Source organism: Mustela erminea, chromosome 9 (assembly GCF_009829155.1).
Source record: "Mustela erminea isolate mMusErm1 chromosome 9, mMusErm1.Pri, whole genome shotgun sequence".
In the NCBI taxonomy this organism is placed as follows: Eukaryota; Metazoa; Chordata; class Mammalia; order Carnivora; family Mustelidae; genus Mustela; species Mustela erminea.
Window position 1 is genome coordinate 14,685,348 of NC_045622.1, and position 21,920 is coordinate 14,707,267.

Sequence of the window (21,920 nt, forward strand, 5' to 3'; positions counted from 1 at the left end):
AAGGACGCCGTGTGGCACACTGGCCTGGAGAGGCCAGGCCGCGCTGTGGGGCAACAAGTCCTCACATCCCAGGGGCTCAAAAACCAGTTTCCTTTCTTGCCCAATATGTGTCCGTGTACCTTGTGGGCTGGTGGGGCCCTGCTCCCCTCTGCGTCATTGTTTCCTTTGTTGGACGGCGTGTGTTTTTAGAACGTTGCTGGCCACGGTGGCAGAGGGTAAAGAGAAGCTTAATTGTGCCTTGCATGGGCATTAAATGCCCTGGCTGGGGTCTGTCCTCAGGTCGCTAGCAGGGCTGCTCAACCAGTCCCCCAGCTCTGCCCCGCTGTAAAGCGGGGCAGAGCAATCCTGTTCAGAGTCTGGAAGGAGAGGGCTGAAGTGTCTGGTGGCAGAGACACCAGGGCCCAGAGTGCCTGCCTCTGGTCTAACCTGGTCCCTGACCAAGTGCCACCCTCTCTAGGAAGCCTTCCCTGATTGCCTGGGCCCTGGGTGTGGGAGGCAGGAGAGGCCAGAGGCACGTGTGTCCCCATGTTTCCACCTGCGCTGGGAAGGGACTTTGTGGGCAATAGAGGGAGACAGTAGGGGTGGGGGGAGAGCTCCATTTTAGGCATATTGAAGTTGAAGTGGCCCTGGGCCGACTCCGTTTAGGAGAAAGGTCAGGGTTAAAGTTGACTGTGCTGGAGTAATAGTTGTAGCAGATCATACCTGCTGAGTGCTGTCGAACGGTAAGCCCTCTGCCTGCATCATCTCATTGACTTTTCATCACTGTCTTGTGCAGGAAGCACTATTTTACGCCCATTTACAGATACGGAACGTAGGTTCAGAGAGGTTAAGTAAATTGCCCAAGGTCTCACAGCTGCTGAGGCGCCAGAGCTAAAACTGAACCGGGGCAGTTGGACTTCAGCGCAGAGAAGAGGGAAAGGGCTGTGCCCTGGGGAAGGGGGAGGAGGAGGGACTGGCAAAGGGGTCGGGCAGGAAGTGGGAAGGCACAGGCCAGGTGCTGGGCTGGTGCTGGGCAGTCATGACCTTCCTGAATGTTTGTGAAATGAAGGAAGATTCCGTCCTGATGAGGGGCGGAAATGGGGAGGGAAGCCAGCCGAAGGAGCAGACATTTGCAGGCAGGGAGTGTCCGCAGCGATGAGGGACACTGCAGAAAGGCCAAGGACAACATGGACCCAGAGGTCCCCATTCAGGGACTGGAGCTGCGTCCAGGGCGGGAGCCAGACTGCACAAGATGAGGAGCGGTGGGTGGTCAGGAAGCGGGGGCTGCAGAGCTGAGCTGTGAAGGAAGAGGTGGAAGGAGCCGCTGTTGGAGGGATGGCCAGGCCTGGGGCGGGGGTGGGGCTGCGTCCTTGTCTTAAGCAGAAGTGTCTGATAGAGACAGGCCTGGGGCCTCATCAGGGCCCTGAGTGTGACTTGGCTGCTCCTGCCTTGAGCTTGTGGTTCTTCCTGCCCTGGCCTGGCTCCTCCTCCCACTGACTTGGTGGAACCCGTCTCTGCCACGGGGTCCAGATCAGATACAACCTCTGTGGAGGCTTCCCTCGCCCCGCCTTACCGGGAATGGAGTCCTGCCCTCTGCTCTGTAGGACCCTTGCCTCATGCAGGCTCTGCCTGCCCTGTGATCAGAGGCCACGGCAGGTGCCTGACGCTGAACCAGCCACCTCCCGCTTGTGACTGCCTCTGACGGGTAGGTGCGTTCTTGCTGTTCCTAGCCATGCTCAAGGTCACATAGCTAATACAAGGCTGTCCGTCTGTGCTTTCCACCCCACTAGAGTTCTTAAGAGAAGGATCTCTGATTTCTGGTGGTGCCAGTGCCTAGGACTCAACACTAGGATTTAACACTGAGCCCCTGCTGTGTGTGCTAGGCACATGGTTGTTGCTGTTGGAGGAGGCAGATTTGTGATGGGCAGGGGAGGGCTGAGACTCAGCAGGGTAAGTTCTGTGCAGGAACGTCCGTGCTGTGGGACCGCGAGAGCACGTGAACGGGCACCGCCGTGGTCACATTTGCCGCGGGTCTTGAAGACCACTTAGGGAGTTTGCCGAGGGAATGGGCCAGAGACCATTCCAGTGTACACAGAGCCCCCAGTGCAGGGCCCAGGAGAAGCTGCGCCTGGCAGGAGAGAACTTGGTGCAGGAGAAGGTTGTGAGATGGTCTGGGGGGTGGTGTGGGCAGCGGCCTGTGAACAGCCTTTACCACGCCAAGATGGCAGCAGGGTCCCAGTGGGAGGAGATTTCGAATTGCTTGAGGAAGCTTCCCACCCCTTGTCTTCAGGGAAGGGGAGTTGAAGGGGCAGAGGGTGAGGCCCCAGCTCCTGGCTTGGGGACTTAGGCCTGGAACGACACAGGTGGGGGGGCGCAGTGAATGTGCACCCCAGGGGGCAGGCTGTCAGCTGTTGTCATCTGAGCCTAGTGATGGTGTGACCTTTCGGTGAGAGCAGGGTTTGCCATGAGATGAGACGGCCCAGGCCCTGGGCTTCCCCTTGGCAGTGCACAGTCCCTTCCCACGGCATGGTCACCTCTGCCATTGGCCCTGCTCCTTCCTCTCCCGTGTCGTGGTCCACTCCCCCCCTTCCCAGCTTCCAGATGCTACATCCATCCTTCTGGTTTTTACTCTTGGGCTTGAATAGGTAAGTGCACTCCTACAGGCTCCAAAATCAAAGCACATGAAAGGGTTTAGGTTGAGAATTGTGCCTCTGCTCCACAACAGCTCACCCTTTTATTACTTTCTTGTGTCCTGGGAGCTTCTTTAGAATGTAAACGCAGAGCTTTTACTCCTTTCCTTACACAAAAGGTGGCATCTGATACGTTCCTTGTTTTACTGCTGACAGAGCAGATCTTTCTAGAGGAAAGGTATCTGATACATCTGAAAGGTGTGTTTCTGAATCTGCGTCTTTTATTCCCCTCACCCACCCCTGGGAGATATTTCTGTATCTTTTTTTTTTTTTTTTAAGATTTTGTTTATTTGACACACAGAGAAAGATCACAAGTAGGCAAAGAGGCAGGCAGACAGAGAGGGGGGAAGCAGGCTCCCGGCTGAGCAGAGAGCCTGATGCAGGACTTGATCCCAGGACCTGAGATCATGACCTGAGCCGAAGCCAGAGGAGAGGCTTAACCCACTGAGCCACCCAGGCGCCCATTTCTGTATCATTTAACAGAGGTCTAGCATCCCATCACGTGCTAAACTCTGATTTATTAACCAATCTCTACTTGATGAACCCTTGGTTTGTTTCCAAACTGCGAACACGGCTGTGGCGAACAGTCCCGTAAGTTTGTTGGTTGCGGTAATTGTAAGTGGGATCGTTGGCTCAGGGGGCAAACACTTTCCTCATTCCAGTAGACCCGGCCCATCCTCCTGAAGGGCTGACGCTGTGCACGCCTGTCGTCGGTCAGACCAGCTGTTTCTCCAGCCTTGCCCAAAGCATGCTGTCGCTTTTCCACCTATTTTTGCCCTTCTGATGGGTGTGCAGCTGTAATTGCGTTCTCTAATTCCGAGCAAGGCTGGGCGCCGACCATCACTTCGGGCTGCACGCTGGGCTCTGTTTTGGAGTCCTGGGAACCTGCCCGTTTCCAGTGCGGGCGCCTCGCCTGAGGGACGGCAGGCCTCCTCAGCCCTCCTCAGCCCGGCCCTGTTTTCTTTGTAGACAAGCACGAGACGAAGCTGAAGGGGGTCATCTACTTCCAGGCCATTGAGGAAGTGTACTATGACCACCTGCGCAGTGCAGCCAAGGTGAGGGCGGGCCATGGGGACCGGGGGTGGGGGGGCGGGCGGGGTCCCGTGGCTTCTGGGAACAGCCACCTCTAGCCCATCTTCTTGAGTCCTGGACCCTTTCCTTGATCTCTGTGTAAACTCTCTTTCCCTCTCTCCCTCTCCCCTTCCCAGAAGAGGTTTTTCAGCTTCAGTGTGGTGACTGAGGTACCCCTCCCCCGACCTCTAACCAGAACTACTGCACATTAATGCCTCCTGTCCCGTACTGGTCCCTGACCCTTCACTCTTCCCTCCAGCCCCCTCCCCCGGGCCCGAGGGAGGAGCGGCAGGGGCTGCAGGGAGCCCCTGGGGGCCCAAGGGGCTTGCTGGCCCCTCCTGAGAGGACAGCAGGCTGGGCCCCTGTGGGGAGGTGGGCAGGCCAAAGGATGGCTCGGAGGGGAGGAAGGAGTTCTCAGGGATGGGGTGGGGCTGAGGGGATCAGTACAGGGCACATATTTGAGGCCTGGGCCCTCTGCCGTCACACAGATCAGCCTCCCCCAAGCCTCTGGTGCCGCCTCAGCTCTGACCTCTACTCATCTGGGGTCCTGAGCCCAGCATCCCACTCACAGCTCTCTCCACCTGCCCCTCTGACGCCGAGAGGAGGCTCTGGTCCTCACGGGCAGGGCCCTCTGTGTCCGATTCTGTTGCTACTCACTTTTGTGCCCGGGGCTGCCCAGAAACAGGGCCCCTACACGGCAGGGTATGGCCCTGCCCAGGTCCAAGGACAGCCCGGGTGTGAGGAGGGGAACATTTCGGCCTGGGGCCCCCATGACTGATGGGGACTCAGTCTCGAGCTCCAGGGCATCCTGGAGCCGGCGGTGGGGGGCAAAGGGCAGATGGAAGGTCAGAGGTGAGCCCTGTCTTAGACCTTCCTCTCTCCCTGGGCAGAGCCCGAACCCGGCCCTCACCTTCTGTGTGAAGACCCACGACCGGCTCTACTACATGGTGGCACCGTCAGCGGAGGCCATGCGCATCTGGATGGATGTCATCGTCACCGGAGCCGAGGGCTACACACAGTTCATGAACTGACCATACTGGTCCCGGCGTGGGCCTGCTGCACTGCCCCGGGGGGAACAGAGTCACACTCTGGGCCCAGGCCACGCAGCAGTGCTCCCAGAGGCCCTGGGAGGGCTCTTGTACAAGACTTCGTACCTTTCTGTAAGGAGCTGGTCCTGTGAATGTCCGCGCTCAGGGCCCCTGAAGAACCAGCCAGCAGATAAGTGGGGAGGCTACTGGGGACTCAGAACTGGCAAGAACCCTTCATGGTCCGGCCCCAGGGCTGCCAGGGCTGAGCAGCTGGCAGAGCGGGGCCAGCTTTGACCTGGCACCTGCGCTCCCCTAGCCTAAGTTCTCTTTCGCAAAGGACAAATTATGGTACCAGAATCTGCCAAAGATCCCTCCTTGCCTCCGCGCCCCCCTGCCCTTTGCAGGGGCCTTGGGGGCTGAGGACAGCCACATCTGGAGTGGGGTAACAGCTCAGGCGGTGTACTTCTCAAACCCCGCTCTACCCTGCTCTCCTGCATTTTTGTTATTAATTTGTTCAAGGGCCAGAGACCTCAAGTGTCATCCTTGAGGTCCCAACCCCAGCCCCTTTTTGCAGACCCCAAACCCTGATCTCCATAGTGACTGCTTCGTCGCCATGGTTCTATACATACTCATGGCCCCGGCTCTGTGGCTCTGCCCATGCTTCAACCGTGGGCCCACGGTTGAGGGTACGTACTGCCATCTCTCCAGCCCAGGACCTTGTGCATCTCACGCTGGGGCGGGGGAGGGACCAACCCCCGCCCCGGCTGTCCCCTGCATGTGGCTCCGGGCCCCGGTGCGCAGCCTGCCGGCCCCCCAGTTCAGCCCTCTCCCTTCCACTCGTGCCTTGCTTAGAGCCAGAAGGGACGAAGCTCGGACATCCAGAGACTGGAGGAGGAGGGAAGCAGATGGGAGAGGCGGCTAGATGGGTTGCACAGGCTGAGTTCCTAATAGGGCTGGAGGGCTGCTCAGACATCCCCAAGGGGAACCTGAGCAAGAGAGGAGGCGGCAGAGTGAGAGGACCCTGCGGTCTGGCTGCCCTCCCTTCAGCCTCGGAAGGGTGACAGAAATGGAGAGCAGAGGACCAGGCCACCAGCTATCTGGCCTTGGCCCTTCACGCCTTAACACTAAGCCCACCTCCCTGCCCACCACTGGGCCATCGCTGCTGGGCCCCGGGCTGGGTGATGATCAGTATTTGTAAGCATCTCAACAGAATAATAAACCATTTGGACTATGTGTTTGGGAGCCAGGCTGTGTGGGGGATGGGGGTGGGATACAAGGGGAGGAGGACCAAGTGTCCCCACAAAACAGGATTTCCTCCTCATTGATGTTCCAGGAGGCACAAGGGCCCAACCCATGACTTCTAGGTCCCTACTCTGACCCCACTCCAAGGACTGGCTGGGGGCGGGGGAAGAAGAAGCAAGAGAAGGTAGGGACTCACACAGAAGGTTAATGAGTCAGACGGGGCAGGGAGGCCCATCACCATGGCAGGAGGCTGGGCAGGAGGCTGAGCAGGAGGGCAGCTGTGAGGCAGTGGGGCTCCAGGAAAGCTGTCTGGGTCCCCGAGGTCAGCCGGTCACCGTAGCGGTCCAGGAGCATCAGGACCACTCCATTGGTCCAGCCAAAGCCCTCCTGGAGAGAGACAGGACCAGTGGGTCAAGATCTCTGGGGAAGGCCCCACAGCCTTTTAGGGGCTATGAGATCTCCACCCAAAGGCTCTAGAACTGCCTAGCCCCAGGGCTGCCGAGGGGCTCCAGTCAGCCTCCCGTGGACCCGCATCCATGGGAGGAAACACAGGCCCAGGCAGGGAAGGTCATGGCCAGGTGTGGGGACAACACAGCCTTGTCGTTCCCAGTAGGGTGTGGGCCCACTCACCTGAACTTCATACTCCCCTCCTCCACCTGGCTGCCCACCGTTGCTGATGTCATACTGGGAACAAAAGCAAAGGTTCTGGGTGGGGGGGCACTACCCCAGGCTCCCTACTTCAGCCCTCCAGGGAGCAAGAGATGAGGGCCCCTTTGGGAGAGGCTGCTCTGGCCTGCAGCTCTGACCCCCTGCAGTGCCCAAGAATGGCCACCGGGCGTCACCGCTGTCCCTGCGCTTGGCAAAGTCTGGCACTCATCCCTGCACCAGCCCCGCCCCCCCTCCAGCCCACCATGGGGAAGAGCCCAGGAGGCTCTGGCCTCAGGAGCGGCTCACCTTCTCAAACATGGCTGATTTTTGGGAGTAGACCTCAGAGTTGGTTCGGATCCAATTCTGAGCCAGCTGGAAAGCCACTTCCTGGGCCCGAGGTGAAGGAGACTTGGCCAGACCTAGATGCCCCCCGCCCAGGCAGGACCCTGAATCTCCAGAGTCCCCATCTCAGGGGGAGCAGAGGCCTGAGCCTTACTCTCCTCAAGGAGGGAAAGAGGCCTGGGCCTTAACACCTTCATCATGAGCTGCGTGAAAAGCCAACGTGCTCCTTCCCCAGGGCCTGGGTTTGGAGGGAGAAAGGAGGGCTGGTTCCCTGACAGGTGGGGGTGGACACATGTCTGCTGAGTGGGGAGCAGAGAAACCAGAAGAGCCAGAGAAAGACCCCGCCTGCTTTGTTCACACCTCCTCCACACCAGGAGGCTGACCCTCCAGGCTGACCAGATGCAAGCGGGGGAAGGTCCTGGGATATGCCCCATCCCTGCCTCCCTACTCCCTACCTCTGATGACCAGGTCCTGCAAGGGCGCCCAGGCATTGGGGAAGTCCCACTGCTGGCCTGTCTTCTGGAGAGAGGTCGGGATCCCGTACTGGTAGGTCAAGATCTGGCTGTCCTAGGAGGTTTCAGACATTTTCAGGACTGTGGGTGGGGGCTTGATGAGGAGCCAAGAGGCTGGGCCCTCCTCAAGACAGGTGTCCCCCTCCCTGGGTTTTCTCTTCTTGCTCAGGGCTGCCCCCTGGTGGCATCAACAGGACCCGCAGGCTCAGACTTGAGTGGAGGAGGGGGTTGGCTGCCACTTGCCAGAGGTCCCTGGCACAGAAGCAGGGAGAGAGCAGGCAGTGCTGCCCCCAGTAACCTGCCCGCCCTGCTGCCCCCTCACCTCCAGATACTTCAGAGCCTTGTCCACGGCGTCCGGGTCAGAGAAACAGCCAGACCAGAGAGGAGTGAGGTTGGATGGGTAAAACTCTAGGTTCTTCTTTCCATTCTCAAGGTCATAGTCAAACCAGGCCCCTTTCTCTTCATCCCACAGGATGGCTCTCATGGCAGCCAAGCGCTGTTGCTGCAGATTTCTGTACTTTGTGGCTTGGATGTCATTCCCTGGGGTGAAACTCTCTTTAGGCTGAGCTACCGGGAGGCCCTGACCTTGGGTCCCATGCTTTCAAGAAAGAGGCCAAATTTGGCCTCCCCCTTTTGTCCTCCCTGAGGGCTAGAAGTCCTGACACTAAGGGGTCGTGCAGACCTGGAGCCCACATTTCGGGCCTCTAGGAGCGAAGATTTCCTGAGCTATGGCCCTGTAGGACTTTCTAGACCCACACCTGCCTGCTCCTGGGGCCATCCTAGGAGGGCACCGGCCATGTGCATTTCCCTAGCTCCGAGAGATCCGAGGACAGTTTTTTGGGAAAAGAGAATGGAGGGAGTTTGAAAGCGTGGACTCAGGTGTCCTCTCACAGACCCTCGTAGTCCCTCCCAGTAAGAAAGGGAGGGGGTGTGGAGAAGGGGTCCCATTTGTACTCTTGCCCTAGAGGTGAGGTCCGGAGCCAGCCAGGAGGCCCTTCAGTCAGGGTCCTACTTCCAGCTCCACAGCCAAGGCTGAGGTAGGACCCCAGCTGGGTGAGCTCCATCCCCACCCCCCCGCAACGGGGCTGCTCACCCAGCCTGGTATAGAAGTTGCTCATCAGCGCCTCTGCCTGGCACAGGAAGGCATTGAGGTCAACAGGCACGAATTTGCTGGTCCGGATGCTGCTGAGCAATGTAGAGTTTGGGCCTCCGACGAGCCACCGTGAAGAGAAGTCCCAGCCAGACTCAGCCCCGGCCTTGAGCTCAGCCCACAGAGCCACCCGGTCCTCTGTGAGGACGATGTGGCAGGGAATGAGAGACCAAGACCTGAAACCCAACACCAGACTCCCTGCCCCACCCCGGTTCCTGCGCTTGTCACGGCTTACCTTCTGGCAATGTGTTGGCCAGCTCAAAGTCCTTGCTGTAGGCCTCTGGTCTGGAAGAGGAAAGTGGGCATCCTGGCACTGGGAGGCTCCAAGGCCAAGCTGGAGGCTGAGCCATGCTGCTTCAGCTGCCCCTCAATTCCCCTTGGGGGGCCCTGGATTGCTCAGGGATTTCAGTCTCAGCATCCAAGCTGCGGGGCTCTCATGGCCCTCAGACCGCAGTGAGGAACTAGAGACCGAGAGGCTGGCAGCGGCTCCTTACCTAGGGCCCCCGTAAGGCACAGCATAGTGGTTCAGGATGTAGCTCTGGCCCCCCGAGCTCACAGAGATGGTCCTGTTCTCCATCCAGAAGTCCAGTTCCAAGGCTAGGGTCTCTATGTTGTCCCTGGGGTGGAGCCAGGCACACCCCTCAGTCCCGCCCCGGGAGGGCCCAGGTAGGAGGGTCTGCGGGGCAGCAGGGAGACTGGGGACCCACCTGAGGAAGGCGGTGTCGTTGGTGTGGGTCACGTAGCGGTCCATCATGAGAGTCAGGAGGGGAGGCTGGCTCCGCTGCAGGTAGTACACGCGGGCCCCGTTGGGGACGTGTCCATAGCTGCCAAGAAGGACACCTGCTGAGGTGCATCTGCCGAGCGGCCAAGGCCAAGGCCAGTCCAGCGCCAAGCCCCAGGCCCGTGCTTCCCCGCCCCAGCCTGGAGGGGCCGCCCCTCTTACAGCCGCACCAGGTCCAGGAAGTTCTGCAGCATGCCCTTCACCGTCTGGGGCATCTCAGACAGGAGCAGCCCCTCCATCACCCAGTAGGAGTCCCTGGGGAAAGGGACAGTTTGAGCACCAACCCCCTACACAACCCCCTCTCCCGCCCTGCACACCGGGCCAGTCAGGGTGGCCCCCTCAGCTCAGGACAGCCCGCCGGCCCCGGGCTCCCCGACTCCTGCCCTGTAGCCCTGGCCGCTCACCAGTAGTAGAATTCAACGAAGCGTCCGCCAGGCACGATGAAGGGGTGGGCCGAGTAGATGAGAGAGAACTTCTCTGGGTGGCTGAGGACCTCTGGCTTCACCTGTAGTCGGAAGAGAGGGCACAGGGAGCCCACAGGCCCCTCGGTGTGGATGCCCTGGCAGCAGGTGCATGAGTTCGGGCTCTGCTGCTGGTCAGCCATGTGGCCTTGGTCAAGGCCAGAGCCACTGGGAGCCAGGTCTGTTTGGCCCCCACATGCCGGCCTCTGGAGTCCCTGCTAACTCAGCCTGGCCTTGGCAGGGGCTCAGCAAGCAGCGGCCAGTATTAGGACCAGGTGGAGGGACTGTTTCCTCCACTCCCCTTCCCCCATCCCCCGCTGCCACGCCAGCCCCAGAGGCCCAGGGCTCCCATCCTCTGGGAGGACAGGTGCTGTGCAGCCTTGAGCAAAGCACTGCCCTCTCTGAGCCTCAGAGGAGAGAAAGTGTCTAACAGATTGTACTGACCACAGCCCACTAGCAGCAGTGGCAACTCTTCCTGAGCAGAATCCTGACCTGACTAGCTCTGGAAGAGAGAGCCTAGGTGGGTGGCCTGGAGGTGGCAGGTGAGGTTAGTTTTGCATCAGCAGCAGTTGGGGTGGCAGGGTGGTGAGGGGTGGGGGGGGGTGGGTAGGATGGTGAGGGCTTCAAGGGGGAGGTAAGAAGGTAGAAATAGATGTTCCCTTCTCTCCCTCCAGAAATTCTTTCTAGAGAGCAGCATTCATGGACCCAGTGGGTGGGGGTCTGTCTTCTCAGGAAATGAATCCCAGTCTGCGATCTAAGGGCAATGGGGGCCCCAAGCTCGTCTCCCCTTCTCCCAGCTCTATCCCCGTGGCTGAGATCCAGGACGTGGATACCTTCTTTCCCAGTTTCTTCCAGAGCTGGTGGAGCTGCCCTGCCCAGGCTCTCAGCTTGGGGTCCGAGATCTTCTGCAGCAACCGGGGGCTGGAAGAACACGGACCCCGCGGGGTTCAGGGAGGCAGGCCTTCCCGAAGGCCGCCTCCTGTTTCCCGTCCAGGTAGTACCTCTCCTTCCAGTCCTTGGGAGTCCAGGACAGCAGCTCCTGCCCCGCGGCCTGGAAGTGCTCTTGGATGAATGCCTGCAGCTGCTGTGGGGGAATGTGGTGCTTGTGGGCAGCCGCCAGCTCACGGAAGTCCTGCAGAACCTGGTCTGGGGTCCACCGGCAAGAAGGGGTTAGGTGGACCCAAGGAGCCCCGCCCTGATAGAAGCTCTTCTCTGCCTTGTCTTGCTGTCATCTTTGGTGCAAAAGCTTCAGGGGGTGGGGTCCCCTGGTGCCTTACCTGGAGCTGAGGACAGTGGCATGTCCACAAACTGCTTGTCATCCTGGTAGAGTCTGGCCATCTGCACTTGGTGCAAGAGCTCCCCATGGCAGTAAATCTGGCTGTGGACAGTGTTGGGAGGCGGGCAGGTCAGGTCACCACCATTATGGGGGGAAGAAAGGCTCGAGTCTGGGCACATTCCCTGGCCTGGGGCTACATGTGAGTGTGTCCAGGGAATGTGTGCGTGCCCATGCGTGGCAGGGGCGTGTGGGGGGTGGGGACACACCCCGCTGCGAGAATGAGGAGGGCCCTCTGCAGTAGACGACCTAAACAAGGGCCCAAGGCCACCCTGGTTGGTAATTTGGCACAGTGGACACCCAGTGAACAAAAGGAAAGGACCACTTGAATCAGAGACACGCCAGAAGGGGTGGGACCGACTCTGCACAGTGGCCTTGGGGGAAACCGACCCTAGGGCTTAAGGCAAAAGCCTGTAGGTTACAGGTTACACCCAGTGGCAGCTGCTGAGACCTCCGGCGGGAAATCCACAGACTCCGTGCCCCGCGTGATGCACATCATTCAGAAGGCAGTGACTAGCTTGCTACTGGGTGTTTATAGGAACCACCTCTGTGCCTGGAGCACGGCAAATATTCCTGCAACCAGAGTCCCTACCGGGTCCTGGGTGCTGTCCCTGATGAAGAAGGCGGTGCCCCCGAAGAGTTCCTTCATACACAGAAAGGGTTTACCCGGGAACAGCTACACGGGGATCACACAGGCAGGGGGTCTGTTCCCACAGGGCAGAGGGAAGCACCCCTAGAGCCACGAGAGAGCCCTACAGCGGCTCTCCACGAATGACAGAGCGGCTTGGCCACCGACAGCAGTGCCAAGGCACACAGACTGTATCTCAACGGGAATCTTTGAACAATGGAAGAAAAGACCAGCTCAGTGGGCTAAACTGCATGCTCTTTCCCTTGCAGTGATGGACACTGAATGTGAGAAGCTCCCACACTGGTTTTAAGTAGGCTCTGTGCCCAGCACAGAGCCCAACATGGGGCTTGAACTCACGACCCTGAGATCATGACCGGAGCTGAAATCAAGAGTTGGACACTTAACTGACTGAGACACCCAGGTGCCCAAGTTGGGGTGTTTATGGACTCAGGGGCAGGGAAAATCTGGGCTAGGAAAGGGGGTGCTCGCATGGGGCACGAACCTCAGGAAGTCACTCCGGAAACTCAAGGGGTCCATAAGGCAGCTTTGCATTCCTGACTGTAGATGAATACGCTTTAAATACTATATTGGAACAGAAGAACCTGTGCCAACTGGGTCAGCCCGTGGTTCCCAAAATGGGCCAAGAGACGTGTCAAATGGACACAACATGCTCTGTGTCACCCTCTGAGCGCTGGCTCGATACAGACCCGCAACAAGCACCTGACACTTCTGTGGTGTAAAATGGGCAGAGAGAAAAGCATGAGGGGCGTGCTTACACAGTGTCACAAGTGTGTGCACACACTCAATACGGGGTGGGTATTTATATATAAATACCCGCTGGCTAGATTCATCCGCTTTTCTGGGGAACATGAGGAGAGGCTCAATTTTTTCCCACATCGTCCTACGAGGACTGGACCTGCCGCTGTGGTGTCAGAAGCATGAATGCTCCTTTAGTGAGAGACTGTAGCTCTCTTTTCCAATCCTGATGCCACAGTCGCCAAGGGCCTGATGGGGCAGGGTGTGCCCACGGCCCACGTGGCTAAGTGGGGGCTTCCAGTAAGTGCGGCTATGCTGCCCAGTGGCAGGAATACCCCCCTCATTCCGGACCGTGTAATCCTATCCTCTATGGCCCTTGCAGAACTGGACATGCTGGCGGCGACCTGGACGATAACAGTGCCCGAACCTGACGTCCCTCCCACAGCAGGGGTGGGGAGTGAAGAGCAGTGCCACATGGAGACAGAAATGGCAGCTGAGGGCAGAGAGAGGAATAGGAGAGTATTTAAGGAAAATGGGAGATCTGGCGCACCACGAGTGCCCGGACAGAGTGAGAGGTTACCGCCGTCCTCGGTCCTCGGCACAGTCGTATGGGTTGCCTGAAACGGTGGGGCCCTGTGCCTGCCACGCCCAGCCTGCCTCTGGAACCTGCCAGCGCGGAGTGGAAGCCTGCAGACAGAGCTGGAGCGGCTCTGGGAGACGCTGTGGTCTCGGGACAGGACGCTGAGCTGGGCTACCGGCTGATGCCTGCAGCCAACCCTAGTGATGGGCCAGTGTCTTTCGACTTCCAGTTTTTAGATGTCATTTGGGAAGGAATTTCCCGGAACTATTCCCCACTGGGTCTTTGGACTGGGTGGTCTACAACTCTTGGCAGATTCATTGCCCTAGAACTATAAACCTTGAAAATCAAATACTTAGAAAGGCCCCTGATTTTGGGGTGCCTGGAGGGCTTGGCCAGGTGAGCACCCGACATTTTTTAATTTTTTTTGGAGAGAGAGCATGAGTGCAAGCACAGGGAGAGGGGGCAGAGGGAGAGAGAGAGGATCTCAAGCAGACTCCATGCTGAGCGCGGAGCCTGAGGCGGGGCTCGATGTCATGACCGCACGACCGAGCCACCCAGGCGCCCCAAGCGTCTCACTCTTGATCTCAGCTCAGGTCTTGATCTCAGGGTCGTGAGTTCAAGCCCCAAGTTGGGCTCCACACTGGGGATGTGGAGCCTCGTTTAAAAACAACATCCCCCGATTTTAGCGGACAGAACAGAGCAGCATGTGCAGTGCTGAGAACAGAAGGCTAGTCCACAGCACAGAAGCAATGGGGTTCTCGTGGGATGAAAGCAGTAGGCAACATATAGTCTGTTCAGATCCCCGTGGGGAATAACCCCACCATAAGATGAGGAAGGCCGTGGGAGGCCTCATGGCGTTCTCACAGTAAACGGGATCCGGGCGTGACTACCACTTATCTCAGCCTAGTAGGGGGCACCCGCCATTTCTGGATACCAAACCTGTCTCCCAGAGGCACTCGGGCTTTTAGCACCTAATGGCAACAACATACATGGTAGATTAAACAGCACTGGACCATGAGCCACACAAGGGCTGCGTGGTGGCACAGGCAGGTAAGTATCCGGCTTGGTTTCAGCTCAAGTCACGATCTCAGGGTCGTGGGATCGAGCCCCATGTTGGGCTCAGCACTGAGCATGGAGCCTGCTTAAAAGTCTCTCTCCCTCTGCCTCTGCCTCTCTCCCACGTGCTCGCATTCTCCCTCAAACAAAGGGGGGGGACTTTGCGGGAGATGGGACCCCATTGTGGAACAAACCGAATTTGATTTTAATGAGGAGAGGCATTCAGAGAAAAAAAAGACTAGCTAGAATCAGCAGACTAGAAGGAGTTTTCTTCCAAGAAGAGGCAAAGGCTGGGAGTCAGGCTGATGGATGATGAGGCTTTAGTGAAACGGGTCAGACCAAGGCAACAGGTAAGGCTGAGCAATGCCAGGGTCCAGCACTGGGAGGGGCCTGCACCATCAGCCAACAGAGCCTCCTGACTGTTCTAATATGGACTGAAGCCGAAGTAGCCACAGTCACTAGTATGGAAGGCCACACTAGCGACTGAGACTCAAGAGCCAAGGCTGTGGGAATCTTCTAGACCTGCCCACCGAGTTCTGTGGACACGTGTACTTGAGCCTAATGTGCTACGACTTCCCTTGCTCCAGGAACAGATCTGAAGAAGATATGCCCTGTTGTACAATTCGCAGGCACCAGAACTATTCTGAAGACCACCGAGTCCTCCGCTAGGGAGGAGGTGGTTGTAATAAGTAATAAAGTCATAGCCACCTGTAATGATGCCCGTCTGTAACAATATTTGGTCTAAGGGCAAAGACCGAGTCCCCGAAGAAGGCGCAGAGGAAGCTCTGGAACTCTTCCAGTCCATTCTGTAATGGACCCCACTGCACTATGACCGCACCACCATACGGTCTAACACTGCTATTACAGGTATGATTCCACCAGCCTGTGTAAAGAAGGCATGTGGCGAACGGAAACTGATGCCTGCATAGGTTCAGAGACAGAGCGAAAGCCTCCTCAGAATGTCAGACCAACGGGAAATGACTGGCCCGAGGAAGGGCTGGGTTTAGCTAACTTCTGCGCTAGGCAGCTCTGTAAGCCTCTCAGAGAGACACAAACCGGGGGCACCTTGGTGGCTCAGTCTTGTGAGTGTCTGACTCTGGATTTTGACTCAGGTCATGACGCCCGGGTCCTGGGATCGAGTCCTGCGTGGACTCCTTGCTCAGCGGGGAGCCCACTTCTCCCTCTGGCTGTCCTCCCCGCCCCGCTTTTGCGCGTGCGCACTCTGACAGATAAATAAAATCTTTTACAAAATCATTCTCTAACCGACAATGTGGTGTGTCCCCATCTCACACTACGGCAGACATAAGGTGGAACAGGAGAGTCAGAATTCCTGGAGTCTCACACAGTCCCCATTAGTGTAGTCCAGCCTCATCTGGCCAGAACCTCTCCAGACGAGGCCACTCAGGCTTGTTGGCTTCCATCTGCTTGTCAGGCTCCAGAGCCGGAGAGGTCTCGGCAGCACATACAGTCACCCCTTCGGGTACACAAAACGGAGAGGTGGCCTCCCTTCCAGCTCTGGGCCTCCTTCAGAGCGCCACATGACCGTCAGCCGTGCGTTCAATTCTTTACCTTCAGCTGCTGTTTCTCCTTCTCCCCATTTTTATCCGAGCTGTTCCAGCTTGGGCCAGACTGCAGCAGCGACGCTAGTCTAGCGAGTGCCTCCCCGCGGTCCCCTCCAGCTCACGGGGACTGGGGCCACGTGGGTTCACTTCGAGCGGGCCGTCCTACCCCTGGGCCTTCCTGAGGCCTGAAGACAGCCCTTTTCAGTGACCCCCTGCATCTGGCCAAATGGGGCGAGGGCACGATGCGCCGCATCAGGCTCCTAGGGCTTTAGACCTAGCAGGTGAAGGGTAGAGCTCCGCTTTCTTACCTAGGAACCATCCCTGCTTCGGCCACGTGTGGCTGCTGCCTCGGGCCCAGCATCTCTGCATCGGGTAGAGAAAAGAAGGCTGAAGCAATTTGGGGGAGAAAGAAAACAGTGCGGTCTACCGTGGTCTTCCTCCCACATGGGAAGAGCCACATGGTCCTACCAGCCTCCCCTCCATCCCCTCCCCTGCCTCGATCGCCCCGCCCCCATAGAGGCGGAGCCATCTATGCCTGGAGCCCCTCACACCTGAGTGTGAGCACACACTTGGGAAGCTGTGTCAGCCGGCCCTTCACGTTCGCACCTGCCCTTTCAGGCAGCCACTGTTGTTATGGTCCAGTTCCAGCTCCCTATGGAACTACGGCTGGGAGGGGGAGTGTGCTCCCTGGTGTGACAAGATACAGCCCAGGGGTCCAGACAGGTGCAACATCTCCTGGTCTGGTCTTCTGACAGTATACTGAGCATTCATGGTGACACCGAGGTCAGACTACTTGCTCCCGCCGGGGTCTCACCGGCCAACTCCACGCGTGTCCTCTCCCCCAGGCAACCTGCCCTGTAGCCCATCTCTTTTGTTGACACAACAGCTCTTACTGGCATTTTGCGCCTCAGCTGGTGCATCTAGATCTGGCCCACCTCTGCACGGCTGCGACCTCCCAACATCCCATCGGTTCACGACCCCACGTGGCTGCCTCGCATGAACACACTGGGATACCCACTTGCTGGCTCTAATCACTTTTCAATCAAGGACAGGGGTTCCTCTGATGGGTATCAAACGTGTTCTACCTGGGGTGCCTGCATGGCTCAGTTGGGAGCTACCTTCGGCTTGGGTCATGATCCCAGGGTCCTGGGATCGAGCCCCGCATCGGGCTCCCTGCTCAGTGGGGAGCCTGCTTCTCCCTTTACCTGCCGCTCTACTTGTGCTCTCTCTCCCTGTCTAATAAATAAATAAAATCTTTAAAAACAAACAAAAAACGAAAAAGTCTTCTCCTTTAATGAACTTCTCCGATTCCCAGTGACTTCCACAGGACTGTACCACACATGGGTGATGTTTCTATAAACCACTTTCCCATCGCCCTTCTGCCTGACCAGGATGGTGGCCACTAAGAGTGGATTAAACCCAAACACAGTGGCAAATACTATGCAGTTCAGCCCACTGAGCTGATTTGTTTTTTGGTTTTTTAGATTTTATTTATTGATTTGAGAGTGAGAGAGCATGAGCAGAGGGAGGAGTAGAGGGAGGAACAGAGGAACCTGCAGACTCCATGCTCAGTCTGACGTGAGCTCCATCTCACAACCCTGAGATCATGACCTGGGCTGAAATCAAGAGTCAGATGCTTAACTGACTGAGCCACCCCAGGTGCCCTGGTATTCTCACTCCCGGCCATAGAGGCAACCCTCCTGTGCTATCTGTTCACCTTGGAACGGCCATCCATGAACCAAGCACCTTTTCTAGGGAACAGAGCCTCCTGCTCTCACATCCAGGTCATGGAATTAACTCTACATTCTCCCAGCAACACGCTACTGGATAAACCCTTTCCATTGAGTTACAGAACTCTTCCGGGCCCTGCCCTCCCTCTTAGCTCAGTTCTCCAACATCACCCAAGATACTGTGGGTGCTTCAGGTTTTAAGATTATCTTAGGTCTTGGGGCACCTGGGTGGCTCAGTCGGTTAAACCTGGGACTTTGGCTCTAGTCCTGATCTCAGGGTCCTGGGACTGAGCCCCGAGTCCGACTCCCTGCTCAGCACAGAGCCTGCTTCTCCTTTTCCCTGTGCACCTCCCACCCCAGGGGCTCGTGCCAATAAATAAATAAAAACTTTTAAAAAAAGAGATATTCTTATGTCCTTCAGAGAGGGGCAGTCTCAATGTCTGATAACAAGCTAGTAATTGCCTCTCAAATGGACATTTTTCTAGTCCAAAGTCTGGCAGGAGTGCTGGGAGGGGCCTCGAGGCCTCTGCTGTAAGCCGCCCTCTACGCTCCACAGAAGGGTGTGATCTGTGTGACCTCAAGCAATTTTACTGGTGCCCATTTGGAAAGTCCAATTAACACAAGAAGCGAGGGTATGATGGGCAAATTCACAGGCCTTTTGAGGTATATCACTAGAGACTAGAAACACTCCTCGCTTGGATACAACGTCCACCCCTGTAACACACTCAGGCAAAGTAAAAGCAATCACTTCACAAGAAAAGTGTTCAAACACCAAAGCAGCTTTCATCTCAGCCCCTTTGACCCTGGTGTTCCTAACCATGGCTTTGCAGACAGGTTTGGGTTTTACAACACTAGGAAGGGTAAGTGTTCCCTGGCCAGATATGACAGCCACGTCTGAGAGGCATTCAGGAGAAGGAGAAACCCCTTGATATCAAGTCTAAATAATCCAATCTCCATCCAAACATGCACCTAAAACCCACCAGCTCTTGCACTCTCTGTCCTCCCAACCCAACGGTTGCCTGTTTCAGGGCTTTAACCACACATCTGCTACCACGGTGCATGGGACCCCACAGCACAGAGTCAAGAATCTTCTCCATCCTCTGACCATTTTGCCACTCATATGCGTAACGTTTTGAGCCCCTGGCAGGGACGGAGCTAAGGGACTCTAAGCTTTTCATCAACCCCCCCCCCTTTTGTTTTAAAGATTCTATTTATTTATTTGACAGACGGAGATCACAAGTAGGCAGAGAGGCAGGCAGAGAGAGAGAGGAGGAAGCAGGCTCCCCGCTGAGCAGAGAGCCCGATGTGGGACTCCATCCCAGGACCTGAGCCGAAGGCAGCAGCTTAACCCATGAGCCACCCAGGTGCCCGTGCCCTGCCAATCTTTATCTTGATTAAATTGTGGGACCTCTGCCTCAAGTCATGGGAGGTCAGGTTTCTCACTACCATCTTTGCCTTGCAAAGTTTTTCCCTAATTCCTCCAAAGTAGGGTGAATAAAACAGATTTTGGTCCCTTGCATTTGGGGGGGCCTACAGGAGCTCCCAGTGGTCCATTCAATTTCTAAGAAGGGCTGCATTCACACATTTTGACCCTATTTCTCAATAACTATTTAAAGATTCTACCCTGCTGGGATGAGTCCATTGGCTCCCTTCGCCTATCCTATTCTCTTGGAAATTGGTCTAGCCTGCTTCATTATTTGTTGTTTTAGAATAATTTTTTATTTCTTTTGGAAATGGCTCTAAGGTTAATGGACATACCTCAGGCCAGCTAGAAATGGGTTCCTTAGCCAGGGGCCCCGAGAAGAGAGGCTGAGGTTTGGACTGGCTAAAACGTAGGCATGGCCCATCTCTCACTTCCATGTTTGCTATTATAGGATAATAATGACCCAGGGGTTGCATTTTTAGATTTTTTTCTTATTATTCTGCATTTTCTTAGGCATCCAGGGAGCCAACACTCTGGGAGATGGACCCATCATCTCCAAATTCCATCGATAACTTTCACCTCCAGGAACCGACCACAACACAGCTGCCACTCCAAAACAAGGGTGACCCTTCAGCCAAGCAGGCACCAAGGGGTGCTTATCCGTCCTTCCATCTCGCTTTCCCCGAGCCACATGTCCCAACCAGGCAAGGTCTTCCCAGAAAATCACACATTTTCTGACATCCGCCGCAGTACTACAATCCAAACTCGGTACTAACCGATGAGCTCAGGCCACGGCCCAGTCCCCCGCAAGACGGCCCTCGGTCCTAGAGCTAGCAGGGGCCAGTTTGGGGGGCCCCAAGCTACACCCACTTTGGGCCAACTGGCTACAGACTGGGAGGTTCCCCCAAACCCGTCAGGTTCAGTAATGCGCCGACTCACAGAAGGACCGAGGGCCACCCAATATCACTTAGACTTAGAAACCTGGAGACTTAGTAAGATCGGACGCGCAGATACTCCCCGCCCTAGTCACAGGCCCAAGGTGACAACCCTGCACGTGAGGCCCGGGTGACCCCTTGTGCATGATGTCACACGGGTTGCTGGGAAAGTTAGGTGCTATTCATACAAATCCACTGGAAGAGGACAGCTAGAGTTTTTGTTTCTTCTCTCTTGGACTCTGCCCTATGTGCATTCTACCTGTCTTGATTTTAATCTGTAACCCTTCACTGGAATAACTATTTGGTGAGTAGCAAATCACCAGCCCCGCAGGTGGTCTTACCTCTGACACAGCAGCCTTTCCTTACTGTCAGCAACTGACCTCATGCTTGACAAAACTCTTGATCACACAGCCTCTCTGAAATCCTTATTACAATTTCTCAGAATAAAATCTATGAATCGGGGCGCCTGGGTGGCTCAGCGGGTTAAGCCGCTACCTTCAGCTCGGGTCATGATCTCAGGGTTCTGGGATCGAGTCCTGCATCGGGCTCTCTGCTCACCAGGGAGCCTGCTTCTCTTCCTCTCTCTCTGCCTGCCTCTCTGCCTACTTGTGAGCTCACTCTGTCAAATAAATAAATAAAATCTTAAAAAAAAAAAAATCTATGAATCATCCCGAGTAATCCCTTTCCCTTTATACCCCTTCATCAGCGAGTCCTATCAACTCCCTTTGCAAAATATACCCCATCCTGAACGACTTGTTACCTGTCTGGTCCTACCACTGGCACCCGAGCCCTGCCTCCTCTCTCCCGTGGCCTGTTCCCACCTCTGTCCCAGCCACAGAGGCCTTCTTCCTTGAATCATGACCTCAGAGCCTTTGCACGGCCATTTCCCTGACTCCTTGCTGGACAGTCTTCCAGATCCACACAGAGATGATGGTTCCTTCCACGGTTCTGCTCAAACGTCTTCTCCTCAGACCCCGTTCCTCTCCATCCCCTCAGACACCCCCTCTGCTCACCCCGAGCGGCTCCCCCACTGCTTCTGACTTCTGGCTGTGCTTCCGTCAGTACTGTCCTTGCTAATCACATAAGGTCCCCAAAGACAGGGACCTTGTTTCTCTTGCTTGTTGCTGCAGGCCAAGAGACACAGCGAGCGCTGTAGAAACCCATTTAGATGAGAAATGGATGACGTCCTGTGAGCCTGGGAAGCAGGACAGGCTCACGCATCTGTCTTATTTGGGGATGGGAACAATGGCTCTGGAAAGAGGTCTGACTTGGCTCTTGGTCACCGAGGTCAGAGGTTAAACTAAGGAGGGCTTTCGGGCCCGGACACTGCTTCTCACCTCCTGGCTGGGGAAACTGGAAAACCGGAGAACTGGCAGAAAGTTTCCCAGAACCACCTGAGGAAAGCCCTGGTGAGCAGAGAGCCTGAGGGCTGCATCAGGAGGCAGCCCCCCCCTTCTCCAGCACTGGAGGTCCAGCGGTGTCTGGCACAGAGCCTGCCCGCCCCCCCACCCCGAAAGCTAATTTCTTCCCTCCACTTCCCTCCCCAGGGATGACACCCCAGCACCTGAGATCTGACCCCAACCTCCGGACCCTGGCCTTCCTGCCCCAGCCCCAGCCGCCTTCCCCACTCCTACCTGTCACAGGGTGGGGGCAGGGTGCCCTGGGACCCCAACCCCAACAGAAGCAGCAGACACAGCTCCTGGGTCCTCCCCTGCATGGTGGCTGTGGCCGTGGCCCAGGAGTAGCTCTGGTACCTCTTATGCACTGAGGCGCAGCCTGACTCACCCACTTACCAGGGGAAGCCAAAGTCCATATGTGGGGTGTGGTGGCCCGAGGGGCTGGATGCCAGGTCTGTGCACTGAAGCTCCCTGCTTCTGCGCTCAGCTCACAGAGGCCAACCCCTGCCCCCACCTTGTCCTTGTTCTCCTCTTTTAGTCTCCACAGGGGCCACCAGCACAGGCCCTTTCCTCAGAGTGATGTGGTGGGGTGGCAGCGGGGGCCGCGGTCACAGGA

General features: G+C 56.9%; 2 protein-coding genes across 25 annotated transcripts in view; one reads left to right on the top strand and one right to left on the bottom strand.

Moving 5' to 3' along the window:
* Window positions 1-6,002, top strand: part of PHLDB1 (pleckstrin homology like domain family B member 1) — a 45,303-nt gene extending 39,301 nt beyond the window's left edge. For 19 of the 20 annotated variants that reach the window (XM_032356302.1, XM_032356309.1, XM_032356313.1 and 16 more), the window contains 2 exons: window positions 3,639-3,724; window positions 4,631-6,002. In XM_032356302.1, the coding sequence (XP_032212193.1) occupies window positions 3,639-3,724; window positions 4,631-4,771 (227 nt within the window). In that variant the 3' untranslated portion in view covers window positions 4,772-6,002. Of the gene's footprint in view, window positions 1-3,638; window positions 3,725-3,877; window positions 4,578-4,630 lie in introns of those variants that run through there. The other variant, XM_032356298.1, reaches the window with a different exon arrangement.
* LOC116598080 (trehalase-like) lies at window positions 4,651-21,653 on the bottom strand. Of its 5 annotated transcripts, XM_032356324.1 has the most exons (17): window positions 21,542-21,606; window positions 16,128-16,182; window positions 11,182-11,282; window positions 10,906-11,050; window positions 10,738-10,825; window positions 9,848-9,948; window positions 9,606-9,698; window positions 9,370-9,486; window positions 9,157-9,279; window positions 8,898-8,947; window positions 8,606-8,800; window positions 7,835-8,052; window positions 7,456-7,567; window positions 6,965-7,077; window positions 6,641-6,694; window positions 6,207-6,397; window positions 4,651-4,796 (listed from the first exon to the last, which is right to left on the bottom strand). In XM_032356324.1, exons 2-16 carry the CDS (start codon window positions 16,178-16,180, stop codon window positions 6,245-6,247), a joined length of 1,716 nt encoding a protein of 571 aa, XP_032212215.1. In that variant the 5' UTR covers window positions 16,181-16,182; window positions 21,542-21,606; the 3' UTR covers window positions 4,651-4,796; window positions 6,207-6,244. The 5 variants fall into 5 exon arrangements, 4 of the variants coding, with proteins under 4 accessions (XP_032212215.1, XP_032212214.1, XP_032212217.1 ...); XM_032356323.1 differs by lacking the exon at window positions 16,128-16,182 and having other exon boundaries at window positions 21,542-21,650; XM_032356326.1 differs by lacking the exons at window positions 16,128-16,182; window positions 21,542-21,606 and adding an exon at window positions 12,368-12,417.
* Window positions 21,654-21,920: the final 267 nt, after the last annotated feature.

Coding starts and splice junctions, on each gene's coding strand:
- LOC116598080 (XM_032356323.1), bottom strand. CDS start 21,624: ATGCAGGGGAGGACCCAGGAGCTGTGTCTGCTGCTTCTGTTGGGGTTG. Junction 10,826..10,905: donor CCCAAGGACTGGAAGGAGAG/GTACTACCTGGA, acceptor GTGTTCTTCCAG/CCCCCGGTTGCTGCAGAAGA. Junction 8,053..8,605: donor CAACTTCTATACCAGGCTGG/GTGAGCAGCCCC, acceptor GTTTCACCCCAG/GGAATGACATCCAAGCCACA.